General features: G+C 39.3%; 1 protein-coding gene across 2 annotated transcripts in view; it reads right to left on the reverse strand.

Annotated features, from left to right (window-relative positions):
- Positions 1-3543: 3543 nt before the first annotated feature.
- The window catches only part of grb2a (growth factor receptor-bound protein 2a), a 42878-nt gene continuing 34337 nt past the window's right edge, over positions 3544-12084 (reverse strand). For both annotated transcript variants that reach the window (XM_074630499.1, XM_074630498.1), the window contains exons 6-7: positions 6343-6517; positions 3544-5580 (exon numbers count right to left, since the gene is read on the reverse strand). In XM_074630499.1, coding sequence (XP_074486600.1) covers positions 5410-5580; positions 6343-6517 — 346 coding nt within the window. In that variant the 3' untranslated portion in view covers positions 3544-5409. The remainder of the gene's footprint in view (positions 5581-6342; positions 6518-12084) is intronic.

Below are 12084 nucleotides of genomic sequence, written 5' to 3' on the forward strand. Positions count from 1 at the left end.
TACACATAATGAGTATGTAGTACATAGTATGCGATTCTTCCACAGAGATAAACAAAAACATTAATTTTGGACCCGTCCAAATTTTTAAAATGATTAATTCACAGTCATAATAATGTTTTCAGGAAAAGCCATACATTTATTCAGCACTTTTCTAAAAGCTCTCCAGATTTTTTTTTTTTTTTAAATATTAGTCTACATAAAAATTTTATCAATAAGACCTTTAACTCTACAGTTTCCACACTTGTCACCGTTCCTTTTCCCCAGCACAAACATAGTACCATTTAAACCTATATGGTCCAATCTAAGTCTATCTGTGATGATTTCCTCCCTTCTGTTCTTTTCTTTATTGCACTTTTTCTATGACTGCCTTTTGCATTCTGTGATACCTCCTTCCATTTCGGTCTTCATTATACTTTTTCTTCAACTTCTCTATTCCTATCTTCTTAACCACTGCTTTTCAAATCCCATTTCCTCTACCAAGTGATATTGGCACAGGTATTTCATTTTGTAGGGCCTGTTTTGCAAGCCTGTGAGCAAAGTCATTCCCTCTCAGCCCCTCGTGTGCTGCACCAACTCTGTGTAGTCTTAGCAAACACAATTCAAAGAGTAAATCCTCCCTCATTGAGTGATGTTTGTTGACTGTATGCTTTTAATGACAGCTGTTGAGCTCAACCCAGTAAGCGAGTGAAAGCTTTTCGTTCCTTAAGTCTAGCGGTGTCTCAGCTGCTTCAATTAGACCGCCGTTAGTTGTCTTAATAGTCCCAATGAATGGTATTAATGCTCTATACTGCAGAAGTTAGTTTGATGATCCATTGACATGTTTGTATGATTGGGTAAAGCCTGAATTTTTCTTCATTGACTATATGAACAATGATTTTATTTAATGATAATATTTCTATGTTAGTGATTACTATATAGTTACATGTCTCTTTTTTCCCTTTAACTTTTAGGTGTCACACTCACAATTACATGCATATTAGACATCCCTCTCTTAAGTCTGCTGACAAGGTGGCTAGCCTCATACATATTGGTACACGTGTTGTCATAACACTCACAGCTTTATGCATCTGTATATTACCATTAGTGGTGCCTAAACCAAAATGCATCTGGCTTTCACAGCCCAGCGGTGATTATAGACTACATCCTGAAGAAACAATAATTTGAAGGAGGAGACCAAAGTAACAAAAAGGCCTCTCTGCTTCACCTGTGTCCCTATACTTTGTGATCGTCTCCTTGTATCGTTCACTCTTCATTTTTGTTCTAGTTTCTATAAACAGTGTTTCACATTAGTTTATAAAAATAATCACCGTCCCTTTTCCTCCTCTAGAGGTGATCATGAATGTTTTGTTTGTATATGTCAGAGCTTAATATCTGCCATACTGTTTTTGGGATATTATGATTAATATAAGTAAAGCAAATTGTCTTAAAAAAAGCCACGTCATACTTTTATCAGATGGTTATTTTGTTTGTTTTAAGGTTGAACTTTGAGATACCAGCTTCTAGAAATAAAATAGAGTAAAACAACTTTGTTATAAGACACCAGCCAGTTACAAAGAATACCAATAAATAAATCATGGACATCAACCAAGCTGGTTCCCTGCTTTGTATGGTGGCAAGTTTCTGTCTGGCCTCGCTTCCTGACTCTGCAGCCCTTCACCACAAAGGCAGCATCTGACCCCAGGAAGCTAAAGGCACCTGTGGGCCATTACGACCTTTTTCCTGACATCATGCCACGAAATCTCTTTTTCAGCAACAGCTCATCCTCCCTCACATGGAGATCAGACTACCAAACTCCTCCACTAACACATCTCTAACCTCCACTGTCTGAGTTTTGTCTGCTCCCGCCTGAGGTGTGACTGCAAGAGCAACAGCAGGGATCTTGACCTCAAGTTGTCCTCAGCAACCGCGGTGGCTCCAGCTCAAATAAGACACGGATTACAAAGCTACAGCGTAACAGGTGGCACAGCTCGTGGGACAGATCAGAAGTACAACGCCATCAGCCTGTAGCTCACCTTGCGTGGGCTTCTGAAGACAGGAGTTGCATAATACTTCACCATCCAACCTCACATTTCATACACCCCTTGGGGGGAGCTGACATGTGGCTCAAGGTCGAGTCTGAGGCGGCCCACAGTCAATGCTGTGATGCTCCTCTTCCAGCTGTTGTTTCTACATCTGTCCAGAATCTGTATCTCACAGCTCCTTTAACTGTGTGGCCACGTGGTGGCGCTAACAGCTCAGAGAGGACCTACAGTGTGTAATGTTGTCCCTGTTCAGCAGTGAAATAAAGCAGCATGTGTGTCACAGTTTTTCCCCACTGGTCCTCAGCACTCTTTATCTTTTAAATTGCACTGTTTGTGCGGTGAGGACTGAGGATGGTGAGGACGTTTAATGGAGTTTATACAGCTCTAACCAGCAACAAGAGGAGTGATCAGGCTGACAAGCAGGTATGTTTCAAAGACACACAAGCACAGAGGCTCTCTCACTGTCGTCTCAGCTGAATAAATGCGGATTCACGCTGTGCAAGCAACTGCTGGTACACTAATTCTATGTCTCATAATGGACAGGCCCATTAAGTCAGCATCGGAAACAACGTGATGACAAAGCGTTCATCTGCCATAGTTCATTTAAATAAGATTTATAGTGTTTCCTTCCTCAGCACCTGCTTTTGTGTGGGGAAATTGTTTTGTTTTGTTTTGTTTCTTTTGTTCTTCTCAGGGAATTCAGTTTAGAGCCACGCATCAGAAGCCAGTCAATAAAGCTGTGGGAGGATCACTGCTCCCTACCAACGTATAAACCTTTAAAGTAATGAATTGTCTTTTATAGAGGTAAATGTGGGTGGAAGAATGGTGCATGCATTTGACATCCTTGTCACAAAAACCAAAGAACCTAATATTGTGTTTTGTGCAAATAAAGCACGACACCAAGGCTTTGACAAACACATTTTAGTGTTTTTACTTTTACACAAAGGATTAAACATACCACCCATACACATCCATACCAGCTCTATTAATCCCATACAATATGCAAGTGCATGGCGCCACCATGCCAATTACATCGGTATAATGCACTGCTGTGAGATAAATTAAAGATATTTGCGCAGAAGACTAATATATTAAACGAGTCTCAGCCATGTGTGTGAATTAATCACATTAGAAAATATTATTTCAGCTCATGATTTGCTTCCGAATAATCACTCAGAGATCGTCAGCTCTGATGGATGCAAGACATTAGAGCCTTGAGTTTGAAATCAGAAGTAATTGACTCAACATTGAGGAGTTCAAATGTAGATATCACACAACTGTTCTCTCCTCATCATCAGTCTTTCTCTCCAGGCCCAACATGGTTTAATGAAACCACATCTCTGCGTTCTGCAACAGCACCATTCTTTAGCAATAAATGATTGAAAGGATGAAACATGACTCCCTTGATGAATGTTTTAGTGTTTTTATGCTGGATATACATGTGCATTGTAGTAAATATAAAGAACACACTCCACAATGCACACGTACGCACGCACGCACGCACGCACGCACGCACGCACGCACACACACACACACACAGTAAAAAAATTAAAATTCATATGCACGTATTTGTCTAGTATTCCCGCGGAGCAACATACTCTGCGTTGCAGTTAATCATCATCTAGGCTCCACAAACTACTTTAATTCTTACGAGTAACTACACATGCACAATGCAATTAAAAAGTGTTGCCTTCAGGGTAAAAAAAAAAAACTCTCTATGGCTAATTTCCAATTCATTAAAATCCAGTCATTCAGAAACATGGGTTTTTCAAGGACGGTTGCTTACACTTTTGCTTTCATTTGCTGGTATGCATCCATAACCTCAGAAACAAAAACTCATTAACATGGTTGACTTAAGTTTAGCAGCAAACTCATTGGCACCTAAATGCCTATCTGAGCTGTTCAAAACACAGCTGATAAAGAAAGCAAAATCCATTATATCTGACAGCACCCACCTCCTGCATTCAATACTTTCCGCCTCAGACAGAACTAACAGATAGAAATTCTTTCATGCCCTCTGACATTTCACTGCTCAACTCTGTAAAGTACAAGTAGCATCAGCACATCCCCAACCATGCCCGTTCTTTTCACTTGTATTCTAACTTTTCGTACTCCATGTGTTCACCTTTTTTTACTCCTGTATTAATGGGTTTTTAGTATGTGGTTATGTATTTTTTATAGGGCTGTCAATCAATTAAAATATTAATCGCATGATTGTCCATAGTTAAGCAAATTGTGTTCAAAATGTACCTTAAAGGGAGATTTGTTAAGTATTTAATACTCTTATCAACATGGGAGTGGGCAAATATGCTTGCTTTATTCAAATGTATGTATATATTTATTATTAGAAACCAATTGACAACACAAAACAATGACAAATATTGTCAAGAAACCCTCACATGTACTGCATTTAGCATAACAAAACAACATGGTAAACTGAAGCCCAACAGGCAACAACAGCTGTCAGTGTGTGAGTGTGCTGACTTGACTATGACTTGCCTCAAACTGCATGTAATTATCATAAAATGGGCATGTCTGTAAAGGGGAGACTCGACGGTACCCATAGAACCCATTTTCATTCACATCTTGAGGTCAGAGGTCAAGGGACCCCTTTGAAAATTGCCATGCCAGGTCATCCTCGTCAAAATTCAGCGCTAGTTTGGAGCGTTATTTAGCCTCCTCCCCGACAAGCTAGTATGACATAGTTGGTACCAATGCATTCCTGAGGTTTTTCTAGTTTCTAGCTTTAAACCTGAGCCTGTTACAACTTAAAAATCAAAAGTTTTGTTAATGCATTAAAGAAATTAGTGGCGTTAAAACGAATTTGCTTCAATGCATTATTATTGCGTTAACTTTGACGGCCCTAATTTTTTTATCTTAAATGTCTAGCCCAGTGAGCTATCTCTGCAAAATACAACCAGATGTAGTAGGACATCCTGGTATTTTTGGCATACTGCATTTGACATATTATAATATCAACATACAAAACAAAGGATAGGGACCCTATTATTAAAATTGACGCAGCACACCACACATTACATAAAAGTAATTAAAAACTGTATCATTAAACTTATCCAGCATAATGCGTTTTGATCGTCTCAACTGGCATCTTGTCATTGATCTGTTTTTAGCAGACGTGTCCGGTGGCAAGTTTTTTTTCAAGGCGATAAAACTCAAAATAATAGTGTGTCAATACAATAAATGATTGTTACCGCCACCACATTGATTATGAATAATCCACACAAAACACCCTAACCTAACCCTCTTTACTTCATTTGAGATCTGTGCAGATTTGAGGAATAACAGCCCGCCTGCTCTGCTCATCTCTGGTGTAGCACGGCCGTGTCAAAAGACATGCTTCTTTTGCTTTTCATTTCATCAGGTACGGTTACTTTTCACATTGTGTCACATAATTGTAGGGGAAACTGCCGTACTGTCCTTTGCACGTTCCTTTCCACCAGTTGGCATCAGACCGATCCACGACCTGAATGATGTCTCCAGACTTGAAGCTCAGCTCGCCGTTCTCCTTAGGCTCAAAGTCAAACATCGCCCGCACACTCTACATAAGGAAAAAGATACAACAGATACAACAGTTGCAGTAGTTTGTTTTCTTTGTTACTTTGATTTAGTAACTCCTTAGTTGATTGTTAATCTGCAGTGATACAGATTTTCTTTTGAAAAACAAAATGAAATTACGGTCTGATTAAAATTTAATAAGTGAGTGATGGATGACTAATTCTTAAATTTCCTCTGGATATAGTCGGATCACTGTCATAATTTATATTCCTCTTTCATCCCCCAGGACATTCACATATAATTATGACATGGCATCATCTCTTCTCAGTATAATGGATGTTAAAAAGGAATCCCCAACAAATGCACCATTCCAGGAGACTTCTCAATCAGTGTGCACTGTTTGAAAGGAAAAAATAATTAATACAAACAAATCTTTAAAAGTGGGGATAAAAATCTTTTGGTGTCTTGACCAAGTAAATACTCCACATGAAACACACTGGATGACACCTGAGTAAACTCTGCCCCCTGATGAGGTCCATCAAATACGTCTGAAAGCTCTGGTAAAAAAAGAAAGAAAAAAAAAGCGCACATTGTGATGAGAGTTTTTATTTAAAACTGCTGTTAAGGTCAAAATCTGATATGATCGAAAGCTCCGGATCAGCTACTAAAAGGATCTTGTGGTAATCTTGTGTGCATGCATATTTTACTGTGAGCCTTTCAGTGCACACCTCTGTCCTCTAGATTTTGTGTAAGCACGAGAGCGTGCATGTCTAAGCCCTGTAAATGTGTATTTGTCATGTCTGACCTGTGGATCATGGATTCCCTCGGTGTCTTGGAGATAGATTGTTTCGTTGCGGATCACAGAGGACGTGTAGTGATATGACACTAGTTGGTTCAATGAGTTGAACTTTATAACCCAGAGGAAATACATTCCTGAGCCGTCACGCAAGACCTTGAGGTGCTGGACAGTGTTGCCGGACCTGAGGAGGGTGAAGAACAAAGAGATTTTAAAAACATGGAGAAGGTTTTGTTATGTTTGTTGATCTTGGAAAGCTAAAAAGTGAAAAGGGCAACTTAAATAGGCTAAGATGATACCTGAAAAACTTCAAAGCACCGCACAGGATGTCACATACTTTCAACTTTTTAATTTTTTTTTATTGGTGTAAAGGGCAGTACGCAAACAGGGACACAATACACAATATGTACACAATACATAGGAATAGACAGAAACAGGAATAGACAAAACGAGACGGACAAAACAAAGCACAACATACATAAACAAAACCAGAAAAAAACAAAAAACAATAAAATAGATAACTAGAATAACTAGAACCTCTCTGTGCAGCTTGCGCCATCATCCACGTGTATTTTTGTTTATGTTGAAATCAGCTGCATCGTAAAACACTTCATTCAAACTGCACAGAAACAAAATAAAACTCACCTAAACCGTCGTCATTACTCTTTCCAACAATCACCAAGTGTGCTTTGGTTGAACTCAACTGTAATTTCACAGAGTTTAATGTGAAAAAACGATTCTACAGTTGTTCCCCCCCACCTCTCCCGCTCTCTCTCTGTCTCTCTCTCTGAAGGAAAGAAGACGGGGTCATGCGTCATCAACGCGTCATCAGTTACACTGCACATGTGTTATGAGGTCTTAATGTTCTGGCTGATCGTAATGCTTAAAATAATTCCTGAATCCTGATCGCCACCAAAATCGAATGGATTGTTCATTGTGCCACACCCCACCCTTCCAAAAAATGTCATTCAAATCCATCACAGACTTTTGGAGAAATCCTGCAAACGGACAAACAAACAAACAAACAAACCAACGCCGGTGAAAACATAACCTCCGTCCTAAGCCTTCGGCCTTGGCGGAGGTAACAGTATTATTGTTATTATAAATATTCAAACCAGTCGTTGTTTCGTTGTTGCGTGTATATTTGAAACTGATAGAGAAGAGAGAGGGAAGCCTGAGCAAATACTAATAAAAAAATATATAATAATAATAATAATAATAATAAAGGAAGTCTAATCCAATTTGACATTTCTTTCCCACAAATTACAATATAAACATTTCTTGTTGTGTATCAAACATTAAAAATAATGTTCTGCCACTTTAACATTTAATATTATTATTGACCTTTATTTTAAATCCAATTGAGATTGTAATCTAATTAATCAAAAGTGTACCTGAGTGCATACAAATATTCATAAAGCCAATACCGGGAAATTAATTTGCTATCAAAGAAAACAAACAATTAATAAAATTCAATAAAACAAGTGGACACAATGAAAACACATAAAATACAAACATCACATGCAGGAGACAACGTTTCAATCTCCAGCTGTACAACAAGGGAGACGGTGAAAATGAAGCCCTGCCATTTTCATCAAGTTGCATCATAAGTAACAGTGAGACCCAGCGAGGCCGGAGCTCAGATGAAATGTGTTTTTCACATTCTGTCCTCGCACACACGCGGTAGAAAGTGACAGCTTGCTTTGACGAAACGTTAAAGATCAATGATTAAACTGTCAGATTGACACAAAGAAGTCACCTTGGACGAGGCAGGCCTGTCAAAGAAAAACAAAACTGTCTAGACTACAATCTGTGCATCTATCGAGCTCTTAGTATATAACTTATACATTGGTGATAAAACACTTCCTTTAGCACCCCTTCAAATCCAGAGTCCACCCACACAGGAAGACATTTTGACATGTCACAGGTGTAAATGATCAAATTAATGATGGCTAAATTCTAGTTAGCTGCTTCAGCTTCAGGGTCCTGCTATGCGCTGACTCACTGTCACACTGTCATGACTTACTGGGTTATTGAATAGAACAGAGCCGTCATTAATGTTATTAGTAACACCTGTGTTTTTCCTACTATGACAAGTCAAACAATGTCTCAAGCCTGTGCGGTCACACACAGGGGGCTTGATTGTTAAAAGGCAGGGTCGGTAATGATGAGAAAACTAACAAGAGATTTAAAAAAAATATTCAACCGAAAAAAGCAAGCCCAGTGTTGCCAACTCTTTTCCAATGAAAGTAGCGAGCAGCACGAACTCCAAAAGTCGCTAAATCTAAACAAGAAAGTTGCCAAATTTTCTTTTTATTTGTCAAAGCATTTGATTTATCGATTGCTGTGTCAGGATGTAATGGAAATTTCAACAAATATAACTAGGGCTGTCAATCGATTAAAATATTGAATCGCGATTAATCGCATGATTTTCCATAGTTAATTGCAAATTATTCGCACATTTTTTATATTCAAAATATCCATTAAAGGGAGATTTGTCAAGTATTTAATACTCTTATCAACATGGGAGTGGACATATACTGCATTTAGCATTAAAAATATGCACAAATCATAACACGGCAAACTCAAGCCCAACAGGCAACAATAACTGTCAGTGTGTCAGTGTGCTGACTTGACTATGACTTGCCCCAAACAGCATGTGATTATCATAAAGTGGGTATGTCTGTAAAGGGGAGACTTGTGGGTACCCATAGAACCCATTTTCATTTACATATCTTGAGGTCAGAGGTCAAGGGACCTCTTTGAAAATGGCCAAAATTTAGCGCAAGTTTGGAGCGTTATTTAGCCTCCTTCGTTACAAGATAGTAGTATGGTTGGATATTTATGAATGGATTCCTTAGGTTTTTCTAGTTTTATATGATACCAGTATCTTCACTCTAGCTTTAAAACTGAGCCCTCTACAACCTAAAAACCGCAAGTTGCGTTAATGCGTTAAAGAAATAAGTGCAGTTAAAACAAATTTGCGTTAACGCGTTATTATCGTTTTAACTTTGACAGCACTAAATATAACAAAAAGTGCATTTGAACAGTACTATAAACCTTTAAAGGGAAATGTGAACATTTGGCCATGATGGCAAACTGCTTGTTGCACGGCGGGGAAACCTGTTTATTGTTGCAGCAGGTATAACGTTGAATGTCTATCAGCTGATAATCAAACAGCAGCAGGTGGTCGAGATGCAGTGGTTAACTTAAATGTGATCTTTTTCTCAAGTGTTGACAGAGACGGTATAGTGCCTTTTCCGTTTGGATTCAACCATTCGAGCCACCTAATCCTCCCATGACAGAGCAGCAGGTTGTATGGGGTTAAAAATCTAAAAAAGTTAAAAATAGTCTTGAAGAAAACAAGATGAAATGCGAGAAATGCTGATATTGGCGTCAAAGGACCTGAAAGCCAGGCTGAACCTGTATTAATGAGACGCCCTTGAGACCAAAACATTCAGGCAGCCATCGTCAACTCATCAACTCCAAAATGTCAAATCAGGACGTTTCCCTCAGGTGGCTTTCAAAGTGGTAATTAAACTTCGTTCCACAGCATCCTCTTGTGTTTCTGATCCAGTCTGTCTGTCTGTCCGTTAGCAGCATATCTAAAAAAAGATAATTCAGTAAAGTTCTGGTGGAAAGTAGCCTAAGGTTATGGGCCAGTGAAGAACTGAAGGGTAGAAATGCTCTTTACAAAATGGCCAAGTGCTTTACATCACAGCTCCTGACACCTTAACTCTGAGGAAGGAAGAAAGGATCGACTTGATGGCAAAAATAAATCACAGGTTGACGACACACGAATAATCTAATTATTTCCTACTGTCAGTTTTCTTGTGATTCTCATTATTGAGTCGGAGCTTCCTGTGGCTTTGTGTGCTCAGAAACACTGACAAAGAGTATAGAAGCAAACAGGCAAAAATACTTTTTTTGACAATAGCCACTAGATGGCGCTGCGGTAACGCTGGCCTGTAACCCAGTGCACTTAAATTGCCCTCATTTAACTCATTATGTCCTAAAAGTTGTAAAATTAACTAATAACTGAATCCAGAGTTATTTTCCTTGGCATAATGAATGTGCATCAGACCCACGGGACTGCAGCGCTCTGCACGCTCTTATGACATGTCCGGTTCTGCCTGCTTCCTGCCAACTCTGTGCGGCTGTAATAACGGATATATTGCCTGTAATTCATCACTTTTATGATCTTATAATACACCCATGGGCTGTATGCTGTAAGCCTGTACTGTGGAGGATGTATTAATGTCTTTGTTCCCAAACAACCGGCTATCTGCCAGTAGTAGCACACACGAAATGAACAGAACTTAACATAGTTTTAACATTTGGCTATTTATGGGGCTCAGAGGGTAGAGCAGGTTGTGGTTCAATCCCTGAAGTGTCCTTGAGCAAGACACTTAACCCCAAATTGCTCCCGAAGGCATAGCAATCGGTGTGTGAATGAGTATTTAGATTAGATCCTGATGGGCAAAGTTGGCACCTTAGCAGCCTCTGCCATCAGTGTATGAATGTGTGTGTGAATGGTTGAAGGCTGACATGTAGTGTAAAGAGCTTTGAGTGGTCGGAGGACTGTGGTGTATTGTGTATCGATTTTGGAGGTCCTTTACATGAAACAGTTTGAGATTGCTCTCAAAATCTGTGTGCTGGATTTTTCTAACTTCCATTTATGTCCATCGCTCACTTTATGCTCCTCTGGGAAGTAGCCGGGCAAAAATGTTTTATAAGTAAATAAGTAAGTGGCTAAGTAAATAGTTATAATAGTATGCATATTTATAGTATGTTATTGTTCAACACGGGCCATTTTGGTAGAGACCTTAAATATATGACAATGAAATATAAATAAAATTGCTTTTCTATTGTACGGCACTTTGTAGGCGGACGTTTTACTGGCGTCCTGTGGTCGCTTTCAGTCCAAAATGGCAGAAGCATAGCTTTCGATGCTGGGGGCTGGCGTTGCAATGGAACGAACAATTGACTTTCACTTCTTAGCGATATACGTCCTTTGGCACTGATCCGTTTGTTGGCATGGTCAGCCCCAAAGGGTGTCCCTCCCAATATCTGAAGGCCAGGTTGAACCTGTACTAAAAAGACACCACGCCCTGCATTTAGACAGTCCTTTTCAGCTCATTGCAAAATGTCCAAATATACTGACAAAAGTTCAGTGTTGCTTTTCTTGGTTTGGCTTCTATTATGTGGGCTCTGTGTGCTTTATCCGGTGAGATGATGGGATTTTGCAGCTACATTTGTGACAAGAGAAACCCCAGCTGTCTCTCTCATTTTATGGTTCTGGCGGACAATACTATAGAGGTCAGGATGGCATGTTGAATCTCTATAAAAAGGTCACAGTCTAGTATGAGGGGTGATTTATTTTTCCACTTCAACACATATTGGACAAATATTAGAGGAAACTAAGACAAGACAAAGACACAAAGTGAAAGCCAGGAGATGCTGAGCCTCTGGATTGGCCTATGGCCCCCCCCTTATACACTCGTAAATGAACTCACACTTTCACTTCAGACACAGATCTCCATATTTTTGATTGAGTGATCAAGATGACCTTATTACAGTGGGACAGTCCTAATTTTGTGAATCTAGGCTGCAGGGCCTAGACAGATTGAATCACTGCTGTAAAAGAAAAAAACATTTTTAGTCTCTGTCTGTCTGCCTTCTATATTGTGAGGGAAATAGCTGCAGCCTCTGAAAAGTTCAGCGTCTCATACACAAAAGAACAATGTTCTC

The sequence above is a fragment of the Sebastes fasciatus genome, chromosome 3 (genome assembly GCF_043250625.1).
Source record: "Sebastes fasciatus isolate fSebFas1 chromosome 3, fSebFas1.pri, whole genome shotgun sequence".
NCBI lineage: Eukaryota > Metazoa > Chordata > Actinopteri > Perciformes > Sebastidae > Sebastes > Sebastes fasciatus.